At 36.3% G+C, this 18335-nt stretch overlaps 1 protein-coding gene across 11 annotated transcripts in view; it reads left to right on the top strand.

Moving 5' to 3' along the window:
- CDK8 (cyclin dependent kinase 8) overlaps nt 1-18335 on the top strand; it is a 98593-nt gene that overhangs the window by 28866 nt on the left and 51392 nt on the right. For 6 of the 11 annotated variants that reach the window (XR_014955597.1, XM_085580397.1, XM_085580388.1 and 3 more), the window contains exons 3-5: nt 2716-2826; nt 5912-6052; nt 14578-14616. Coding sequence is in view for 10 of the 11 variants with exons in the window: in XM_085580397.1 (XP_085436523.1) it covers nt 2716-2826; nt 5912-6052; nt 14578-14616 (291 nt within the window). In the remaining variant the exon portion in view is untranslated. The remainder of the gene's footprint in view (nt 1-2715; nt 2827-5911; nt 6053-14577; nt 14617-18335) is intronic. The other 5 variants (XM_085580413.1, XM_031504453.3, XM_031504452.3 and 2 more) reach the window with 1 other exon arrangement.

Raw genomic sequence — 18335 nt, 5'->3', positions numbered from 1 at the left:
ACAATGGTGATGGACTGCAGAAGGAGCTTCTCAGGTGTATTCTTGAAGAGTGAGTGTCAGCTGGGACTGATGAGAAGGCAAGCAGGTTGCTGTGGAATTTTTAGGACAGTGAGGGTTTTGGGTATTTGAGAGGATTGCTGGGATGTTTAGAGGGAAAATAAAAGGCAGGAAGGGGAATGATCAAGATGGAGTAGGGAGGAAAAAAGTAAGGAATGCTGTCAATCTCAAAGTCTGCAAAGACTCAGAACAAACAAGGGACAATTCTATCTATGTTGCCTCACTACACAGACGGGGAATCCTTTTGCTGCATTACTTAAGTTTCTTATGTTTGTGTCCAGCTTTGGTGATAGGTTTTCTGTGTGTGCTCCAAGTTGAATCATATTTCATGTGAAGAGGTTGGATTTTTTTAGGTAGGTGATAGCAACTACCTCAGTAATAAGGAGTAAGAGAGACTTAAAATGGGATCAGAAACAACAAAAGAGAACATTACATTATGTTTTAGAGCTCTGACTAGTATCTTCATCTTTCATCAAAAAAAATTTGGTTGTATCTGATACAGATGTGTCCATTAGGTCACAGGAAATACCAGTATTTTGGTATGGATGCATAGTTGCTGAACTGTCATGTAATCTTCTGGTACAGTTAATTAAAATTTTTAGCATAAATCTAATATGTGAATTTATGCTGATTAAAGAAAAAGTATTTTGTTACAAGGAATGGCACAGTATATTCTTAAACCCTGCAACATCATTCACCATTGAGAGGCTGGACTTGGATGCTGTACTGTGCCTGTCTGGCATGCAGCTGATCTTCTCCACATCAGCCTGTATGGTAGAATGTGTTGGATTTGTGACTAAAGCAGTGTTGATAAGCCAGCAGTGCTTTGGCTATTGCATGTAGTGTTCAGGCTTTCTGTGTCCCATTCCTGCCCCTCCTCCCTTTGGAGGGGTAGCCTTTGCTTGGAGACTAGCAGGGCACCGGTTCTCTTGGGGGAAGTTGCATGTGATTGCCTTTGCATTGCTTCTGTTGTTTTTTGTTGTGGATGTGGTGTTTAATTCATCTTTCTTTTACTTATTAAACTGTCTTACTTACAAGTTTTCTTGCATTTTTGTTCTTCCATTCATGTCTACTGAGAGAGGTGAGCAAGTGGCTCTGTGGGGTTTAGCTTCTGGCTGGGGTTAAATTGCCACAGGTGATCCCCACCTGTAATTGATAAAAAAGTGCAAATAAGCATTTATTGGTTTTTCCCATACTGATCTTATACTTTCTAGGAATTACAGGCATTTAAAGAATTCCATATTTCATGTGGATCCTGCCTTAAAATGCCTCTATGTAGTGCTTTTACAAATCTTAGAGTTTTACCATGCTGAAACTCTACAGCCTTCTGCATTGATTTCTATTGCTGCTTTGTCTCCTGTCTCCCTGTTTGATCTTATACTTGAGGTAAAATTTCTGTGATTATAGGTACTTTTTTTCTGAGAAATGGCACACGGAAGTCTGGTTAGTGAGTCATAATGCAAGTCTGTCTCAAATGAAATAGGAAAGAAGGAAACAAGCACACATATATATACTTCCACTTTGCTATCTCAGTAGCAGCTAAAATTTTAGCACTTATGACAAAGGTATAAATAGAAAGGAACAAATTTTTTTGTTTCCTCTGTTATGTAGGGGCAAAAATATATTTTATTGAAAAGAGATTGTCTCAGAAGCAAATTCTGTAGTCAAAGAGTAGTTTAATTTTCCATTGGCATTAAAAAAAAAAAAAAGCCCTAATCATTCCCTTTAATAAATATGTCATAATTTTTGGTACACTGAACTGGCAGGAATTTGACTAGTCTTGGGTAGTCATGCTTAACCACAGTTTGCTTAGATAAAGCTTTTTTTTCTTTCTTAGCAATTGAATGAGTACAGTATGATTGTAACATGACCAATAGACCTCAAATAGAATGATGCTGTCTACATTCAGTTGTTGTGCTGCATCTCATCTATGTTTTCGTTCTGTGGGGTTCAAACTATTGTTTCTGAAGCAGCTGAGCTGGTGTAATGGCTCACTGCTGTTGAAAGAAGTTCCAGGTGTGTCCCTTTGCTAGGGCTTTCTCTGCTGTTAGTACCCGGCTCTGTACCAGGTTTCCTTTCGCTATCCTTTGTGCATCCAGAATAGTTTTCTCTTGAACTAAGTGCTGTTTCATGTGTGGTTTCTGTGAATATACTTACTGGTGTAGTGTGTATTGTGACAAGAAGCTGCACCCTCTTTTGTAGAGAGTGGTGACCTTGTAGATCAGCAGAGTCCACCTTACAAAGCACATCTTGGTTTAGTTGCATTAACAGGCTCTACATCAACCATCCCATTCAGTCTCAAATGACTGCAACCAAAATGCAGCATTTTCAGATAATTGGGAGTGAGGAGAAAATGGGGTACCCCAAATAGGACTGTTGAAGATTACAGCTTATTCGAAAGGGCAGGTGCCACAGCTGGCTGTTCACAGAGTCATCTTGGTCCTGGATAATAATGAGGTTTACACAGAGTTGAGCTTTTAGAAAATGAGTAGGAAGTGAATGCCCTGCTTTCAGCTTTGGTGTAAAATTAATGACTGGTTCTTTCATGAAAAAAAGTGATTTTCTGTGGCTTGCAGATTTCAGCTGCTCTTGTTTGTATTCTAAGTATCCCAGCTCTGGATGTATGGATATAACTGTTGTGGACTTTTTCTTTTGCAGTTGCTGCGGGAGCTCAAGCATCCAAATGTCATTTCTCTGCAAAAGGTGTTCCTTTCTCATGCTGACAGGAAAGTGTGGCTTCTCTTTGACTACGCTGAGCATGACCTCTGGGTAAGGTGAATTGTTTGTAGGTACCAGGCTTAGGACAGGGTCAGGGGAAATGCATAAGTTTTAAACATAGCATAAGTGCTTACTCCATGTTTGTTGGAATAATTTTCAGTACTAAAGGAAAAGCAATGGAGAATATTAAGTAAACACACCACACAATTAACCTGTGATCTCTTTAAGAAGATAAGAAACCACAAAAAATCTACAGAAATCTCAGTAGCTAGAAGACTACTTAAATAAATGTAGATATAAACCACTATTACAGCTAAAGTAGGGTGCAGGAAAATGTATTGATTATGCAGGTGAATTCCCTTTGGAAAATGACAATATTTTTTTTCTGAATAGGACAGTTCCGAGTTTTAGTTGCATTGATTGTCATCTGTGAATACATGAAATGAGAGTAGTGACACTGTATATTTAGTTCATACATTTCAGTGGGAAATTTTTTTCTCAACTTGTCTGCAGGAATTCTGTGTATTTTGGAAGAAAGCTAGTTATTCCTGATTGCAAGATACAGCTTTAAAATATAAACCTGTTGGAGGCAAAGTAAATTTGTTTTAAGATACGTACTGAATTCCTTTGTTAACTCAATATTTGTAAGCTTAATGTCCATTTGAAATACTTAAAAAATAAAGTAGCATGGTAAAATGAAAAATACCATGCAGCCTTGACTTCCTTGAAAAAAAGTATGTATGCTTCAAATTAATGCTGACATACATGAGAAGCATTGCTCTCAATGCTACAAATGCTAACCTCAAAAGATGCTAAGATGCAAATCAAAGGGTCCAACAGAAACAATTTGTAACAAGGGGAAATTTTAAATTAATGTGTACATGTGAGAATTGCACAGTATGAATCATGAGTTGTTTTCTTTTGCCAGCATGTCATTTAGCACAAACCATAGTAAAACTAGTTTATTTAAAAAATGGTTTTCCTTATAGTTTGGAATTATTTGGTTTGCCTAAGAACTAGTGTCAGTTTTCTTTCTACTAAGCTAAATGAAACAAATTTTTCTTACAGTTAATTGGCTTGGAGGTTCTGATACTTGGTATTGAGGATTTGTTACCAAAATACAGTTAGAGTCAAAAAAGTTATCTAACAGCTGAAATGTTGAGACAGTCTTAAGGCTGATAAACAGAAACAACAGCATCTTGAGGAAATGGAATACAGTTGTTTTGTTTTGTTTTTATTTTAATATGATGAAAAAATAAGAGCACTCTTTTTTCCACTACTCCCCCATATTTATGATATGCTAAGCTGCAGAGGTCTAGGAACATTTGAGGGGTTTTTTGTTTCAAAATGTGCTACAAGGCTTCATATTTGTTAGGGGTACTAGTACTATTACTATGACCTGTCATTGTTTGTATTTATACATTTCTGCATTGCTTCATACTTAACCTAAATGACCACAGAAGCCTTCCTGTTAATGAAACACTGGTTTGTATGTAAGTAACTTAGGAAGGACCATCAATTTTGACCTTTATGCTTAAATGCATATGCTTGCATGAACTCCAGAATCCCTAGCTGCACCAACTCCTGGTTGATACTGTATCTGGATATGAGAGACTTGGTTGCAATGACTGGGCTGGCTCTGTGCCCCAGAGAGCTGGCCATGGATCAAGTGCTCCAGCACTCATGTATTTAGGACAGCAGGTTTTAAGTAAAGCTGGGAAAGGGCTAGATAATACAGCGTGTATTAGAGCAGGAACAAAAGAAGTCTGGGATAACCATCTGTTTTTCTTCCTGTCTCTGAAAAGTCACTTCTCTCTGTCTGGTGTATGAAAATAACACTTGTTTTGGAGTTGGTGGAAGTGAGAAGTGAGAGGAGGTAAAACTAGTGGCTCAGGCTGAGGGATGTTTCTGCATGTGGTGCTTGGCTGGACAGTGCAGGGGCTGTCCGATTTTCATCAATGTATTTTGCTCTGTGCATCTCCATTTTCACCATTGATAGGGCAGAAATGTGCCTGTTCCTCACAGGAAAGGCAAGCCTGGCTGCCTGAAGTGAAGGAGGGCAGGCTCTATGGAGCTGGGCTGCAGCAGGAGAGGAAAGGCAGTTTCCAAAAGGGTGTTAGATAGCTGGGTTAGCTAATTGGCAGCTGGAATATGAGGAGTCATGAACATAGGAAGAGCACACGATAGAAGTTTTGGTGCCAGGTTTTGGTGGACAAGATCTGGGCTGTTTTGATGATTACACAAGTGTGACCCATTGCAGAAGAGAAGTGTGAATGTGTTAAGAAGTTTGTTCTAGAAATTGCCTCTGTGTTTGAAGGAGGCAAACATGGAAATGGTTACCATGACTATGGCACACCTTGCTGTTGAACTTAGTGACACCTGGGGCTCAAGTACTAAGGCAACACATCCTTTTGGGCTCCACCTCAGTGCCAGACATCAGTGCTTGTGTCTAAACTTAGAATTACTAAAAGTTCTTTTTCTGTGTCTGATTTGGTGGCTGACTTTCAGATGGACAGATTTGTATACTTGCTCCGTCAACAGCTTCTGTTTTGAAAGTACTGTGCTATAAGGGTACAGTAAATAAAGAAGGAATAAACCTGGGCTTCTGATTTAAAGGTATAAAATTCCTAATACAGTTTGCAAAAATTTCTGCTTGGCATTAGGTCTTCAATGTTAGAGTCATATTACTGTAGGAGAAAACTTAAAAGTAAAATAATGTAGGATGTAATGCACTTGTAATTCTGTAATTTGATGTACAGGATATTAGCCTAGCTTAACAAAAAGACTCCCCAAACAAAAATAGCTCTAAAACTTGAAAGATCAATTATCTAAAAGGAAATGTGCTTTGATGGGCATATTGGTTTTGTATTCCTCGTACTCTGCAGGGCATAGCTGCCTTCTGGGGTTAAACCACAGCAAAAACCAATTTAATTTTTTGAGAGATTGCTTTGGGACAGTGTTCACTTTACTTAGTACAGTATTAATTTTTTAGCACTTAAGGCACATGTTTCTAGTTTGGAAAACAAATCATGAAAGGTTGAAAAAGCCCTAAGAAGTCTGTGTAAGGAGTTGATGGCAATCTTTTAGTGTCAACATTGCACTTCTTTTATTTTCATTTCTTTTTTCCCCTTTGCAGCATATAATCAAGTTTCACAGGGCTTCTAAAGCAAACAAGAAACCAGTTCAGTTACCTCGGGGAATGGTGAAGTCGCTGTTATATCAGATCCTAGATGGTATTCACTACCTGCATGCTAACTGGGTGTTACACAGGGATTTGGTAAGTGGATCCTCAATGGGTTTTAGCAGTGGGATGATGATTTGAGGGCAAGGGTTGTTTTTCTTAATGAAAAACCGCTGGGAAACAAAGGCCTTGGTGCTAAGAGCATGTACTAATAAATATATATTTTTACACTGCAGTCAGACGGCCTTGATTAGTAGAGTGGATTTTAAAAGCTGTCTGTGATCTGATATGCTTATGAGAACAAGTGTATCAGATGGCTGTTTATGTTTTTTTATTTTCTAAATAAGCTAGTTTAAATGGGTTCATTTAAATAACAGGCACATTGAGGTACAGAAAATGCCTCTAGTAGTATCACTGCAGGCAAGATAAATAACTAAATAGATCTTTGGTGTAGGTAGGGGAGAGTTTAATGTAGGAAAGTGACTTTTGAAAACTGTTATTTTCTCCTAATGTTTGTAATCTACCAGCAATATAGCCACGGCAACTTTAGATGATTTCTGCAAGTAAACTAATGTTTATCGAAACTACAATATAAGGAAAACAATTTTAATCTGAGTTACTGTTTTTAACCAGCAAATTCTTTTCAACTGGTGAATCACACCAACTCTTATATTTTTGCCTTCAAAATATATCCACATCTAATTGGTCTTTTTGTCTGTTATCTTGAAATTGGATAATTTCTCTGAGCTACTTGTCTATAACTCTTACTCTCTGATAGAATTTTTTTTTTTCAATTTACTTCTAAGTGTACCACCTGTATATACTTTTATGCACAAATGAAATTTGTGTATTTCAGTAATTAGAAGTATCATTAGTTTGTCCTTTCATTCCTATGAGTCAGTATTGCCAGTGATATTCTGTGTTTGGTGAAATAAATCTGGCTTCCTTACTACTCCTCCAGAGCCACTTTTTGTCTTTGAAATAGCTTTAATAGTGTTCCTGGAAATGTGGTCAGGGACTAGTTTTGTGACATCAATTTTCATGCCTGATAAATGCTTTTACAGAATGCCAGTTTCTCCATTTGAATGGAAGGCAAAAGGTATACCTCTGATAAATAGCATTTTCAGAACTGAAGTACAAGGAAACTTTGCTTTGTTGCAGTGATTTTGTGGATGGATTTAATTTGCTCCTGGTTTTAGAAATGAAACAAAAGGCTCAGCACTGAGGGGAAAAAAATCAAAAAGATTCTGGTGGCTTTGTCATGACTCATGAAATAGTGAAGCAAAACATAACATAGAAATCCATGGTTCATGTTACTACTTAGACAACTTTATTATATTTTTAAGAGGCATACAGGAAGCAAATGATATGTCATGAAGAATTAAATTTTTCTGATGCCTTACTTTCTACAGTTTCAGAAAATCTATGAACATGAAATAATGCTTAAAAGAAAACCAGGCATGTTTTTAACTGGATGGCTCAGGAGATTGGTAATTTATTACAGAGCCTTTCACATCTAGGGCTGTAGTTCAAATACAGTTTAAGTTAGCAACTACTAAAAACTACTGCCATCTTATTTTCTGTGAAATGAGTTGGTGGTCTCAGTCCAGCATGAAGTTTCCTTCCAGCAGAAAATCCATCATCATAATTGGCTATCTTCTGATAATCTGAGAAAGAGACCAAAAGCATGAGGCAGAGACTGAGAGTCTTCCCACCAGAACCTTGTCAAGCTGGGTTGGTGAGAGTCCTATAAGAGCTGTGCAGGGGCTGCCTGTGCTGACTTGTCCATGGAAACCTTCGGACTTGTTATTTCAAAACTGTCCAGTTTGAGCTGAATTCAGAAGGCACATATTTCATGCAGAATGAAATGCAGAATTGCACCTGCCAATGCTTGCTTTCTTCTGTCAGGAAATTACAGAAATTACCTGAGTAACAGAAGGGAACCTAGTGTTTTGTCTTAGACAGGGATCTGTTGGTTAAGCTTGAGAATTGGAACTATTCTAACATTCTGATTCAAAGCAGCATAACTGACATTAATGCTTAGATGTGATTTTCTATTCCAGGATACCTGTAACATTATTCTTCAGGAATATCAATGTTAAATCATAATTTTTAACTCCAGATTGGATGGCTGGACAGATTTACTATGTTTTTCCTACTGTGCCTTTAAACAATAGGTATTGCTGTAGTTTCTAGATGCTTTATGTTTTCCTGGATTTAGCTATACCCACAGAGCTGCTTAAGTAACATGCTTGCTTTCATGTCATGTACTATATTATAAGAGTGTTGGTGCTTGGGTCTGGTAGGAAGCTAAAGAGTATAGTACTTGGCAAAAAATCTGTTATTCTCTCATAGGATAAGGAATTTTTTAATGGATATGAATTAAGTATAGAATTACCTTCTGTCTAGTGCAGTTTTCTGGGTTTGGATTGGTTTTCTTTGGAGTTTTTTTGGTGGTTTTTTTTTTAAGATGTCTGAGTCAAATTAACTTTTAGGTAGCTAATTTTTTGGAGGTTTTTTGAGATTTTGACTTCTCTAATCAGAAATAAAATATAGTATAAACCAACTCCTTTCTTGGCAGCAATTAAAATCCCGTAGCAGCTATTAAAATCACATGAACTTAGAATGAAGTTTGTCTTCACAGTGTTGAAGTCAAGAAATCTCAACTCATGTAAGGTTTGTATAAAGCCTGTGACTGTATTCTGTATGAAACAGTAAAAGCTGTTGGAAGAAAATAATTGTCTGTTGTGGGGTTGTGGTCATGGTGTGCCTTTTACAAAGGAGATGTGTACAAATCTTTGCAGTAACTTAAATGCTTGACTCTGTTTTTCTTCCACTGGGTACATGAAAGCCAATTAACCATTTCCATCAGAGCAGGGAGATGTTGATTGTATTTGCCTTTGAATAGTGCCTTGAATACTACTGTATTTGAGTAGTTAACTTTTCTGTACGTCTTTGAAACATACCAGTAAAATTTTTCAACAAATAAATGCCAGCCTTTTTAAAATTTCTTACTTGACTTGCATATTCTTCAGCCTCTTTAAATTTTATGGCTGAGAGCAATTGAAAACAGATTGTTTATTCATGCTCTGACTGTAACAGGAAGGAAATAAGAACACTTCATATAATTACCACAAAGTGCATCAATTATAGTTTTAATAATATTTTGAATTTAGTTATCAAGCATACTTGTAACATACTGCATTTTGCTGACTTCTTTTCTGAGTATTTTTTCTACTTTATAATATGCAGCTATTGTGTTCCTTCCTTTACTCAAAGTTCTTATTCCACACTAAAAATAAGCATAAGCCAAAGATTTGCCATAGATCTGTTTTCATCAATATGCAACTTCAACAGCAAGGAAAAAGACAGTGTGCACTTCACAAAATGCTTGGAAGGTTTTTAGAAGTAATGGGCTAAAAATAGAGGTCCTTTTACATGGTACAATAACTTTTAAGCCATGCCTGTTAGCATTTGAATGTGCATCGCTATTTAATTTTTTTTGTAGTAGTCCTGTCTACACAGTCAGGATCAGTCTCAGGTAAGAGATGAGCACCCCTCCATAGCTTCTGTGTGGTGGTAGTAATTAAGATTAGTCTGCAGTTTACATTAATAATGGAATTGGCACCTAAGCTATTTGAAATACTTCCATGGTGCAATAGTGCTTAAAAGTGTACCACCACCTCCAAAAAACTCCAGCAAAAAAAAACCTAGAGGAAATCTCACATGTCTTGTAGTACTGAAGCTGGGTCAGTAGTATGAAATTATTTTTGTTCCTAAATCTTCAGACTATATTCTCTGGCCTACTTCTTTGTGCCTGGTGTGAGTGGGTGTTCAACAGATGAATTGCCACTTGGCAAGTGAGGTATGGAAATGGGGAACAGAGTCCTGGGCTTCTGCTTCCCATTCTTCTCCTCCTATCTCTTGCCAAAGGAATTAACAGTGTCTTAGCCTTTGGGATTGTGTCACTGTGTTGGTGGGCATTTGCAGACTAGCACCAGTGTAGTGTGGGGAAGTTGTTCCTAGTGTGCAGCACAGCTTGTGGGCTGCTGTGGGACAAGCACTGGCTTTTAATAAGTTTTGAGGCAGTCAGGCTTTAATACAGTTGACATATAGCTTTCTAAGATCTGGACTCTTCCCAAGGATACCTGCTACCATGTTTGGGATTAGTGAGAGCATTAGAGATGTTCTTTTAACAAGGAATGAGGAAAAGATGCTGCCAGAATATTTTTTGTAGACAGGATCTTAGTTACTTTCCAGGCTTCATAAAGTGAATCACTTAAATGTGTCCTGTAGAAAAGTTAAATATATGGAACTTTTACCTTGGCAATTTACAATTTTCCTTATTAGAATTCTAGAATCCAAGGATGGCTCCCTGTCAATATTTAAGGATTATTTCAGAAATAAAGGAATGCTCTTCTGTCTTCCTATAAAACTTCCAAAGCTGTGGTAATTGGAAAGTAAACCTAAATCCTTGAAAAGAAGAAAGTAATAATAGCACACATTACTAGAAATAAGTTTACAGCTTTAAAAAGTAGGGTGATTTTCTACTCTTGAGTGGATTGACAAGTAATAGGTGTTATTTCCCAAAAGGACTTGCTGATGATTTGCTTTCTCAGAGGAGAAAAAGAACCCCAGAAATCCAAACCCAATCATTCTTCTGGTTGTCAGCTGTTATATTTCCCAAGATTTTTGGGGTGTTTTTTGTTAGGTATCTACTTTCATGAGATCACAAAAGAACAGTGTGTCTGGCAGAACTTTGTTTTCCTGCATGTGCTTCTAATCACATGCTTTCCTGTGAGTTTACTTTGCTATAGTTCTAAATATTCTGTAGTTGAAATAATATTATCTAGTGTTTTTAATTTTTCTGTTTACAGGGAGCGTGACTACTCCCTTGCCTGCCTTTCTGAGGACTTTGTTAATATATTAGATTACACTTTCAAACCAGTAAGTAATGAAAATGTAGAAGTTGTCAAAAGAGACTGCAAAATTTTAGTATTTGCTATTCATGCTAGTGATTAAAAAAAAGAGAAAAGCAACTCAAAAAACCCTGAGAAAATAGCCTGTTAGGTGAAACTTTTGTAAAATGCAGATTTAAAGGTAGAAATAGAGCATACTGTTACAGTGCTACCAGCTTTCTAGTTGGAAAAGTAGTGAGAGATCTTTGAGTTCGCCATAGAGAAACCCATAGAGATATATCTAATCATGTGCTTCATATTCATATATGCAAATAATTGTGAGACCACTCTTTTTGAAAGGTCATAGCCATCAGGGGAAGCTCCTGAGGGGAAGAAAGCAAATGTCACTCCAGTCTTCAAGGAGGGTCTGGGAAATTACATTCCCAGTCACTCTTGCCTTGATCACTGGAAAGGTGATGGATCACATCCTCCTGGAAGCCATTTTCAAACATTTGGACGATATCAAGGTGATTGAGAGTAGTCAGCATGGATTTTTATGCAGGGGAGATTGTGCTTGGCCAACGTGAAACCCTTCAATGACGAGCTTGATGTATGGGCTAACAGCAGTGGATGTTGCTGATGTTAGTAAGGCTTTCAGCTCTGCATCCCATCCATCCTTGTAGACAAGCTAATCAAGTACACACTGGGAAGTGCACAGTGAAGGGGATTGAAAATGGGATGAGTTGAAGGGCCCAAAGGACTGTGACCAGTGCCACCAAGTTTAGCTGGACACTGGTGGATTGTCCCATGGGCAGATGCTGAGTTCAGTGCCATTTAACATCATCATTAGTAACCTGCACAGTGAGATGGAGCACACCCTCAACAAGCTGGCAGATGATTTCCAGTGCCACCTTCTAGCCTCAGCCATTCTGTGAATGTGTTGTATCTTCACCATTTGATTTGTCTTGAAAAATTCAATTACTGCTCTTTCAAAGTCTAAAATCCAGCTCATGCCAAATCAAGAGAAGAGATACCAGGTACAAAGGGTGGGCTGTGTGGGAGCAGGTGTAAGATGAGTATGAAAGATCAAATAGCTCCCCAGGAATAAGGAACAGTGTGAAGAAAACAGTGAAATACCCAATCTTTAAAGTGAAGCAGGACATTTTTGCAATGTATCTTGACTGCAGTATGATGAGAGGTATGACATGGTGCCATTTTCCTTTTTTAGGAAAAAGGTAACGCATTCCCTAAAACCTTTCTGGAAGCTGTGTGGTCAAAAATTGAAATATATGCTTCTACTGAATGATCAGTTGTTTAGTATGAAACATTCCTGTTATGACAGTATCTCTAGAAAGATATAGCCAAACCTTAAGCTATCAAGGCTATATTTTTCATTCTTCTCCGAAGATGCTAAATACTAAGATCAAATGGTGAATATAAATGAAAATAAACTATTCAGTCTATTCTTCCAGTTTTATTTGGGCCTTCACTGCAAGACCTCCTGGTGATTTTGTAAATTCATCTTTAAAGGTAGTGAAAAGATTTAATTTTGTTTTCATTCACAGACTGTACCTTCAAGCAGTTTTTGAATCTGAATGTAATCTTTCATAGCTTTTTACAGGTTGAACATTGTTAGGCTTAGGACGTAAAAGAAAATGCAAGGCCATTTAACAAGTTTTAATAAGGATTGTGAAAGAATAGTAAGAATAGTACAGACTCCAAGATTTATGTAATATGTGAGACCAACAGATAACACTTGAAAATTTTTATCCAAGCAACCAGTGTTTAGCAAAAATGCTAAATCAGTCCTAAAAGTTATTTGATAATCTTTTATTATACAATGCTCTTAGATTCCAATTTATAAAAAGATGAAGTGCTGAATAGGGGAACATTTGATGGATATTTTTCTGATTGCAAGTGAAAAGCTCATTTATTTTCTTGATTTAAGTGAAAGCAGGGGTGCAAGGAAAGGTCAGAAATCTCTAAATCTACCTCTCTTAGGCTGCTGCTTTTATTCAAAGCCCCATTTGCTTGATTATCAAGTCCAACTCTAACTGTAATTTTTTGTAGCCTTTCATTATCTTTCAGCAGGTGTTTCCAAAAGGTCTGACTATATCATTGTTTCTGGGGTACTGACTTACGCTTTGTCTGGTGGAACCTAAATTTAGTTTTTCTTCTTGTTACTCAGAAGGTAATTTACTTCTTCACCATAAATATTTACTTCTTTACCATAAATAATTCTCAAAATAATTAATCCTGTGTGGTAACAAAACCCAATTCTCACAACCTTCATATTCAAAACTGGGAGTAATACTGACTACAATTTGTTTCTCTATTGGTGAATATGTCTTGTTTTGAAACTAGAGTAAATACAATCTTTGTCCACAGTTCAAAGGGAAGGTCAAGTTGGAACAATATATTCTATTATACAAGGGGCGTTGCTAATTTACCAAGCTAGTGATATGATGAAACTTAGGGACAAGTACTTAGACGCTGTTGTTGCCTAGAGAAAGTGCAGATAAAGTTTCTGAATTTGGCATTCCAAAATTATTGTTGATTTGTACATTAAAGAAGTACAAGATACAGAAAATAAATGGAAAAAGTAAGACTGCTTATTGAACTGCTACCAGATATGTTAGGGACAGACAAGTGCAACACAGATGAGGATTTGTAGGTATGAAATTGCATTACATGATTATTGATGTCTTAGTGAGATATTTTTGCCTTATCTGCTGCAGAACCATCAGACACAAAAAGCAGTGGAAGCAGACAATTTTCCCCCCTAACATTTCTACATCATTGTACATGGAATAATTTTAACCAGCAGTTTTGTATCAGTTGCGAAAGGGAAATTCCAAATTTGAATATTTTTCCTCATTCCTTTGGAGCCCTCCAAGACTAAATTGAATGTTTCAGAACTGATCTTTATAACCATTTGCATATTTAGCTTACAGGTTATGTAATCAATACAGGCTTTTTCTGTGCCTTTAGGAAGTTTGTCCTTGTCTGATGGAATATGCATTTAATTACAGCACCAGAAACACATGTCTTCATATTGCATATTGATTTCTAAGCTGGAAACAAAGTGGTGCTTTATAGTTGTAGATATGCAAAATGATAGCATGGCTTTTACAGTCTCTAGGAAAAAATAGTTTAGAAAATGCAAGTTGTGTTGCATGTTTTATAATAAAAAGAAAATTACGTTGTTCTGTTGATACTGTGTGATTGCTTAAGGAGACACAGCTTACCTGGGCATGCTGCTCTTAGTTTCCTCAAGTGACCTTTGTATCTGTTCACAAATTTCAGGTGCATTTGGTAAAAAGGTGCGGTATCAAAACAGACCATTTCTTTCAAATGTCCTGAAAAGCAAATGTCATATAGAGGAGGGCATGTGTTCTGGGAGAAGTGTTTTGATAGTTGAACCAGAGACAAATGCTGAAATACTTCTTTTGTTTTTTCCAGCTTAGAAATATTTTTACTATTTAAAATTCTAGGTCATTTAATAGAATTGATAACTGAAGTAGAATGGTGTAATAGAAGTAATATATTACACCAGGAATATAATTTGTAGATGATTACTTATATCTATATGCATATATATAACACATTGAGGGATGAAAATATGTCAGCTACTGGGCAGACTGTATTAGATTTCTTTCTTTTCTGTAGTTACAAATCTGTTCTTTTGTCACTAGCCTTTTTTTTCATGTACTGACTTTTCAGGATGGCCAAATACTTGATGGTGGTGCTGGAAAGAGGAATGTAAGTAATCCTTCACTGTTTGAAGGCAAACTCAGGTCATCTCAGTAGCTACACTAAACCAGCTGCAGGAACTCTCATGTCTATATATGTAAATACAAATAGAGGTAAAAGTTCTGCAGAGGAAAGGCATGCTAGAAACTTCAGATCTAATTGCTGCCATAAAGGTGATGAGCTGAACTAGCCAGCTGGAAAAAGTACCAGCATAACTTGTGGTTCTGACCTAAAAGAAGTATGAAGAACCAGAAGCTTTTTGATCACGAATGTACCTTTAGAGTAAGTTTAGTCAATAAAAATACTTTAAATACTTTAGTAGGATTTAGTAAAAACCCTTGGGTATGATTTTAGAGACATCTAAATGCAGCTTGAATTTTATTTTTGTTGATTTTTTTTTACTGCTAAGTACCTTGTTAAGGTTGTGGGAAAGTTATTACACCATGAGATGCTGTGAAAAGTAGGAATATGGATTGTTCAAAATATAGGAAATAGCCATAACAAGTGTTTTCACTGCAGTCTGCTGTACAAAGAAAATGCTGTATTTTGTATGAATGATCTATATTCACGATACAGAGGAAAAGATGATAAGGAAACAGTCCTTTGAGTAACTCTGATCCGGAGTTTTAAAGTAACATGATGAATAGGACATACTTACCCTATGTAAAAGCTTATTCTTTATGAACACCCAACTTCATCTGTCTTATTGCGAATATGAGTGATGCAGAAGGAGATACTTGAGATGTAGTTTGACATACTGTATTTGTTCTGTGTACAAAAGTGCTCTAACACAGGCAAAGCCCATGCAACCTCTGGAAAGTGCATAGTAGTAAGTTACATAGACTTTTCATCTTTGGCATTTTTTCTTAATCCAGAGCAGGGAGGAGTTGTTTATAGTCCATACAGGTAGGATGATATTTAAATGAAGTATTAAAGTATAATTTATAAATATAAAGTATTATTTAAATGAAAAACAGCAACAAAATAGGGATTTAAAGGAAATGCCAAGGGTTAACACAGCTGCATGTAAACCAAAGAGTAAATAAGACAATTTTCTGTCTTTGTGTGAAAGTTTTGGGATGTGTGAGATTACAGTACTACTGAATGCCTGTCACCCCACAGAAACTGTTTCAGTGAAATTACTTGACAAAAATAGTACTCAGGGTTTTTATTATACATTTTAAATCCTTACTTGTGAGGCAGAACTTAGAATTTAAAAGGAATTATATATAGATATATATATATATGTAACAACATAGTACCTAAAAACTAGTTTCAGAGCATGCTCTCCTCTTGCATTTGACCCTGCTCTGATGGGTCCACAGCATCCAGAGTAATTCTAACCTATGCAAAACCCACAGGAAATACATTTATTCAGGACTGTTCATGTTGATGTATTAAGTTTGTTACTACACTTTTAAATGATGTGTTAATGATATTTGACATGGTAGATTTTCCTGCTATAATAATATTTTTGCCTATGATATCCACCTTTCTTTGCTTTGAGACTTCGTATAGAAAGTCATGTCCTGCTGCTTGTGCTGACATTTCTAGGGAGTGAAAGAGTTGGCCTGTAAAGAGTAATTAAATTTTTTTTATTCAGCTTGAATTCAGTTCCTGCGAAAGTAATAAAAGTCTGTGTATTAGGCAGTATGCAAGCTTTTAATAAGTTACATTGCCCCAAGTTGGCACTAATTGAGTGACAGCAGTGAAAGAAAAATTTTGGAGTATGTTCAGAGCCTGAAAACATAGTAGTGAGACTAACAGCTTTCATCAGGCTGAAATAGAGATAAAATATGGTTGATGGTAACTAACAGAAGGCCCCCTTGGCATAGATACAGCATCCCTCTATTTTCCATCCTATCCAAATACTTCCTGTACTTTTAAGATTTTTGGACATTTGTGCTTTGATAATTTAGGGGATTGTTTTTGTTTGGCTGTTACTGGTAATTTTAATGGCTCTTATTTTTAAAGTGAATTTTATTTAGATGCTCAATTTATTTATTTTAAAGAACTCTGGGATGTTCTTTATAAGAGGATAATGAATGGGAAGTATTACATTAAAATAGGCTTTCTTAATTTTCCAGTGCTTTTTACAATTCATGTGTTCCGTCATCAAAAAGAGTATTTTAATGTTTAGATATTATACATGTTGTGGAGCCATTATTTTCACCAGTGTTTGTGATGGTCTTTTGATTATAATATAAAACCCCAATTAGTTGCAAAAGAAAATTAACATCTTTGAATTCAAGGAAAGAATTAACTTCAGAAAAGTGCTGATACTATCTTTTGAACAAGGTTATATTGTCACTGCTATTGTGCTAGAGTACCATTTAGTATTGAAGGAGTCCGTTTTGTTCAAAGTGGAAAGAAAATGGAATAGTTTTGGAATGAAAATGAATTTTCTCTAACCCTTAACTGATCCAAGACAGTTCCGGTCCCTAAGAATGCAAGGGATCCATACCACCTTGATAATAAGGAAATATTCTGATGTTGGTTATGACTGCATGAAGATCAACAAGGTTGTTAGAGATGTGCTGGAAGAAGTATAAACATAGAATCTTTTGTGAGACCCTGAGATGTGGTGTGAATTTTGCAAGCCAGGCTGAAGGCTACTAGGTTTTGCTGCACAGCTTTTCTTGTCAGAAGACTTGACTGGGAAGTGATAAACCACATCACTATATTGCAATTTCTACCACTGTGCCACAAAAATGCTCCTCTGAGCAGGCTTCAACTTGCTAAGCCCTTGCAGTTGTCTTTCAAAACATTTTTGATTTTTTTCTTCTCAGCAAGACATTTTTAGCTTACTTGTGTTTCATGCTTCACAGGCACTTGCTCACATACAGCTGAAGACATTCAGTTATGGTTTTGTATGATTGTGGGTTGTGTTTTTAAATCTATATTGTTTAATATAGATTATAATTCCTATATTGTTTAGTATGATACTTTGAAGTCTAAAATACAAAGAAGTCATTCACTATAAATCATAATAGAATCATTGTTGAGGTCATAGTTGCAAAAGCAAAATAATTTAGGGATAAAACCCCTTTGCCTAGTGTTGTTCTTTTAAAGTTAACATGCTCTTTTTTTTTTTTTTATGGAAAGCCAGTATAATGTTCTTATAAATTATCATGGCTCATCACAGGTGGAAATGGATGACATGGTCAGTTCTGTAAGCTGGTCTCACAGCCAGTAAGGATGCACAAATACCAGCAGTTAACAAATATCACTGGTGTCACTCACCCCATCATTGTGAATCCTCTAGAGGGTAATGTTTTAGGAGCCCAACTCGTAAGTATTGGGTTATCCAAATGAAAATTGGTTACAATTATACTAAAACCTTATTAAAAGGTACATTAAGAAGGATGTGTAAAGAGTATGGGTCTGTTCATTAGTATACAAAGAAATGTTGTAAAGAGTTAATAATGGGGTTGGGGAGGAGGTAGCATTGACATTATAATACCATAATAGGTGATTCAGAGGAGTTTAGATTACTCACTGATACCTATGTTTAAAATCAGTCTTTGAAAACTGGTGATTTCAGAAACAGACTAGTAGCAAAAAGTACTAAGCTAAACTGTCTAAAAATGTGCACTTCTTTCCTCACTGCTTTGGTTAGTAAAGCTTAGTGAAAAGAGGGCCTAACACCAAAATACTTTTCCATGAACATGAGACAATGTCCTAGGATTTCCAGATACCTAGTATATAAACTTGGAATAAATAATCAT

This window comes from Lonchura striata, chromosome 1 (genome assembly GCF_050655825.1).
Source record: "Lonchura striata isolate lonStrDom1 chromosome 1, ASM5065582v1, whole genome shotgun sequence".
Classification (NCBI taxonomy): Eukaryota; Metazoa; Chordata; class Aves; order Passeriformes; family Estrildidae; genus Lonchura; species Lonchura striata.
This window is presented reverse-complemented; position numbering and strand designations above follow the sequence as displayed.